At 38.1% G+C, this 5,372-nt stretch overlaps 1 protein-coding gene across 1 annotated transcript in view; it reads right to left on the bottom strand.

The window, feature by feature from the left end:
* The window catches only part of Smp_021910 (putative ubiquinone/menaquinone biosynthesis methyltransferase), a gene marked incomplete at its 3' end in the record, with an annotated part of 4,559 nt that extends 1,387 nt beyond the window's left edge, over positions 1–3,172 (bottom strand). The window contains exons 1-5 of the mRNA XM_018795354.1: positions 3,040–3,172; positions 2,837–2,986; positions 2,626–2,790; positions 2,478–2,581; positions 2,353–2,441 (exon numbers count right to left, since the gene is read on the bottom strand). Of these exons, the coding sequence (XP_018649675.1) occupies positions 2,353–2,441; positions 2,478–2,581; positions 2,626–2,790; positions 2,837–2,986; positions 3,040–3,169 (638 nt within the window). The 5' untranslated portion in view covers positions 3,170–3,172. The remainder of the gene's footprint in view (positions 1–2,352; positions 2,442–2,477; positions 2,582–2,625; positions 2,791–2,836; positions 2,987–3,039) is intronic.
* Positions 3,173–5,372: the final 2,200 nt, after the last annotated feature.

Genomic DNA, 5,372 nt, shown 5'->3' with positions numbered 1-5,372 from the left:
AACTCGTAGAATAAAAACATATAAGGTGATTTTAAAGCTTAAAATCTAAGGAAAGAGTAAGAGTGAATGCATATACACTATTGCGACTGATTGTGAACTGTATCCTCAACAACCGATTACGCTGATCACCAGAACCTTAATCACGTAGTCTGTATTTACCTCTACTAGGTCCAATCCAACAGTTGATGAATTCATGAACTAACTCCACGTCTTAATCTGACCGCTCCTAGCTTTTTCGAATGTACATTTACAGCAGCTAACGTCAGATGTCGATGTAAGCGTTTGTTAGACAAATGTAATACGTCCCTACTACGCCAACCGATGAAGGTTCACTATATCATCAAATGATATGCCATCTGTACTTGATATATTGCATCCAACTTCGACATTCCGCACTCGATGGTTAAGACAGACAGGGGCAACGCTCCGATGGTATCCATAATCAAATACTAGTAGCCTATGAATATCTTCTATTTTTTAAAGACCATTTTACACAGCCATAAAGTAGAATTGAATGAACTTCTGAGTAGTACATTCGTCTTATAGCTGAAAGACAGACATCTCTACCATGCCAGATAGGTCGGTTGAAGAGCGGTAAGACTAAAAACAGCAATCCCAAGGTCCGAAGGTGAAGTCGTACTGCTGACTGTACAGAGGTGTGACAGCAGTAAGGTGTTTCCCCCAGAAAACCAGCATAACAGCGATGCTGCCTTCCCACAAGGAGGGGTGGGGTTAGAAAAGGTCGACTCCAAAAATGCACACCTCGCTTCATCCCACGGATTTCCGTCTCCGGCGGTAAGGTCCTTTGAAGAACGGAGCTAACACGAAAATCCCTCACAAAAAAGCCGCGCGTGACCGGTCTCAAGCAGTTGTTCCTTGGGCACTGCGGTCACGCTCTCAGGTCATTAAGACCACTTCTAAGCCAATTTCCTTTTCAGGTACCTCTAGAAGAACCCTTCCACGGTGTGGGCAACCGGGAAGTGATAACTGCCCTTATACCTCTAACAGCACTCAAGATCATTGTATTCATAATCAATCTCCTTCAATTTTTACTATTCCTTCTACCTCAACTGACAGTGTTCTCGATGTCGTAATTATGATGTACATGAGTGCAATCGAACGTAGTTTGAATAGGAACTACTACGTTCAACCCAACAAAAGCTAGAGATATCATTTATTTGTGAAGTAACGAACTGCAAGGATTTACAACTAAGTGCAATTTTGGATCGATCATCCTCCAGCTTTTGTAAATTATATTATCAACTAAATAGTATTTGCAGCAAACTGCCCAGGCATACATCGAGGTAATAGCCAACGTTAGGTACGTTGGAAAATATTTTGGGACTTACTAGTCGTACAACAAATAAAGGAGATTGTTCTATGAAGACCACACCACGATTTGAACTAATAAAAACTTACTGCTTAGTCACTACTAATACTTCATCCCATTTAACAACTGAAACCTGAATTCAAGCAAATTATAGCGAAGTCATCGATAAGTACCTATGCAAATAGCAAGTGTATTAGTAACCCTAACCTTCAGTAGCAAGCAAGGTCATTGTTCTCGAGTCTGTATTAATAAGAAGAATCCGGATAGAGAACCAGGGTACAATCGAAACTAATCATTAGTTAACCAGATGGGATATACAGTCATTTATTGCAATAACAAGATGTAAAATGGACAATAAATTCCCTCGTTTTCGGTTAATATTATGGTGGTAAGAGATAGGATTTGTGAGACCCTAAAAACTTATTCTTCGCAACAGTTAATACAGTAGTGGTCATAAATGCCAAAAAGCTTAAATAAGTTACTTAAAAACTTATAACAAAAACGAAGGTAACGACAGAGTGTGACGATAATCAGGAAATTTTCAAGATCATCTGAGCGAATCATAACAAAAGAGTCCATGGTGTGACATTTTGAAATGTAGTGAACGACAGTTTCTGATGATGCTTGGTACATCCGGTACATCAAAACGGTGTATCTGGCCTAGTAAAACAACAGATACAACATACTTCCATGTTTTAACACACTATCAACTAGAGGGCCAATATTTATGGAAGTGACAAGTGTCCCAGAGACTTATTTAGTACTTTAGAACAGATGTTTTCAAATGACCATCGCCATCTAATGCATGACCTGATGCTTCGAAGAGTGAATATAGATTTTGAAACAGTGTAGAAAATTGTTCAATATGGTATGGCCTTTCAGGGTTGCTTTACTGACATTAAAATGTTATATAATTCTCACAGAAACCATGGGGATATTCGCCAAGGAAAAGTTGAGGGACAATATGTTAACGAGAATATTAAATGTGAACAAAGAATGCGTTCCCTATGAAGATAACTAACTTTCTGAATAAGTTATTTTCAACTTTGCTAAATTCCAAACAGTAAAAACGCCCCCAGGGACGTAGAACTCGATAGGCTTCTGAAACAACCTAGAAAAATCATGAAACGAATATAAATAATTCTACCTTTTCAATATGTGTGCAATTGCGTATTCCAAAAGCAATAGTATAAACGTCGAATGAATTATCATTAAATGGGAGGTTTTCAGCATTTCCTTCAATCCACTGAACTTGCAAAAGAATGATGATATAAATATCAGAATAATGAGCATACTGGAAGAAAACCCCAATTCTTCCGCACGTGCTTTCCCTACTTCCATCATGGATGGACTAATATCACAAACTGTGACGTCGGGAGCCATGAGAGGTTTCATATCAATAACTTCTGGCACTCCATTAATATGTTTAGCATACTTAATTAACCTAAAGGCAATATCACCTATAAAGATTGAGGTCATACATAGGCATAAGTAAATAAAACTAACCTGTTCCGCCTGCAACATCTAAGTACTTGAGCTTATCTGTTGGCATAATTCGGTTTACAAAGCAATCTTTCCAAAAACGGTGAACACCAAAACTCATTATATCATTCATCAAGTCATATTTTTTGGATACGTTCTCAAACACATGATTTACTATTTAAGGATGAAAAAAACATGGTAATAGTGATAGGTTTATTAAAACACACCTTTTGATTGTTTATCCTTGGTTTCTACTGTTTCAAACCCAAAGTGTGTGGTTGACAGAAAGCTCTTCTGTGCACTCATCAATCGAAACTTACAAAAAGCATTTTGGATGTGGCATGAAAGAACGCTCATCTTCTGAAATACGCTGCAATAAATAACACAGAAGAGTTGTGCGTAAATTAGGACAGGTCTGATAGAGCTATTACGACGCAGAATGATGTAGACCAGCTTAGTAGTTAAAGTTCCCATTCGACCTAACAGTCTGGGCTCAATTTAGAGGCCAATCCGCTAACTAGTATTACCATCATTCTGAACGAACCAGAGTATTACTAATTTATCATCGCCAAATTCTCATTTTATATGTACCACTCTCTCACCATTCTTGTTTCTTCCTCCCAGTCCATGTTGCTCCATGATATTTTAATGGCCGGTGTTTACAACACCGACCTTGGTATTTAAGTCCTGAATCAAGATGGTCAGATTTTTTGGGAAGTTCTCCACGATGAACTGGAATTATCATCTTCGCTAAAATCATTGATGACTGAGCAACACCACATGTCATTCATTGCAACCCTTTCTTTGTTTCGAAGGGTGGTTTAATGATCACGGAGCAACGAGATTCTCATTATATGAGCGCTGCTCGTGCTTCTTTGGAGAGCATCAGCGAGCCATTTCCTCCTTCATGACCAGAATACAATAGCACCTCTCCCGATGCTGGTCTTATCTGTCCAATGTTTCCAATGAGTTTCACTTATTCCAAGCAGACTAAGGTTCTGTCTTATCATTCCCACCACTATTAGGATGATCCTTACGGTTTCCGACATTTTGCGGACATTCCATGTGCTTATATTAGTTGTTGCGCTGGTTATAAGAAGGGGGTGACGTTTGTGAGAAAAGCTATTTTTGCGGGATGTGGTTGCTAACTCAAATCCCAACCCTCCTCTTTAACCTGGGCTTGAGGCCGGTAGTGACCCAAGAAAGGCCTTAAGCAGTAATCAACGTAAAATGTGTTTACTAGTAAAACGACTCACTAAATACATAAAATGTTATTGGGAACATAAACGATTTCAGGATACGAGTCATGTACGTAACTCGTTTTCCAAGATACGACTATGAAGCTAGATTCTTACCCTCTATGTTGCAAGTACACTCAAACACCATCCAAAAATATATTGGCCCTGTAATCTATGTTAAGCAAGTAGTGCTTTTCGACCGAAAAGTCTTTACTGTTCACTATGGTGATGAAAGGTAGTTTTAAAAAATAATGAAATTTCCCATTTGGAACTGAAATTTTATAAATGATTAGGTATGAAGTCTCTAAAAACCTGTTAAAGTGGGGACTCATCGAAAGACACAAGGCAAACATTTCTTTTGAATTACCGCACTATGTCTTAAAATGACCAAATAATTACATCTTTTAACTTTGAGGTCCATATATAGTGCTACATACATGCAACCAATAAAGGGGAAAATGCATTGGAAAAGAAAGGGGAAATAATGTGAAAATGCGCCAGAATGTCTGCTTTTACGCATGTTATGGGGAAATAATGCAGAATTCCCCCTTTTTTGTCGCTAAATCAAATGTTGCAGATAGTCTACTTTTCGCCTAAATACTTAACACACGCTTGACTAAGCGTTTCACTATCCACCTTTTCACAAACTACAATGTCTTCTATGTTCGCCTTTAATTCCAAAACAAACCACACGACAACTGCAATGAATAACGTTAAAAAATGTACATGTTTAAATTTTATTTACTTATTTAAACACATAAATATTGGTACAAAGGGGTACCAGATACATATGCATCACACAAATCTCATTTGATTATGAATAGCGAACAGATGCCCAAACAACGATCATTATGTATTTTCATTGTAAGTGCTAAGTTTTACTGTAGTTTGCGAAGAGGAACTGGGGACGTTGGACGCACGTCTCCAGAAAGATATAAGGAACAAGTTTGCATATCAACAAAATTCATTGGATTATTTGTTCGTATTGCAGATGGCCATGCTAACGCGGTTAATGGATGATAATCCTAAAACGTTTATGCGCTATATTTTGTCATACATCATGACACCTGGAGTTGCCAGCCATTTTACTCTACATGGGATTTCGTCTAAAAGAGCCCTTCAGAAGTGCAGGATTTACGAGTGCAAACGAAGCAAAAACTCTTTTTTTTAAAAAAAATCTTCAGGCTCATTGACGACTCGGTTCCTGCCCTTATCCGTCAAAGAAAAACAACTTGCTAAAGTTTACATCGCGACGCAAGGGTATTTTCGACGAGACAAACTGCAAAAGCATCATCGAATAAAACAAGGATATGCATGTACTC

This window comes from Schistosoma mansoni, chromosome 2 (assembly GCF_000237925.1).
Source record: "Schistosoma mansoni strain Puerto Rico chromosome 2, complete genome".
In the NCBI taxonomy this organism is placed as follows: Eukaryota; Metazoa; Platyhelminthes; class Trematoda; order Strigeidida; family Schistosomatidae; genus Schistosoma; species Schistosoma mansoni.
This window is presented reverse-complemented; position numbering and strand designations above follow the sequence as displayed.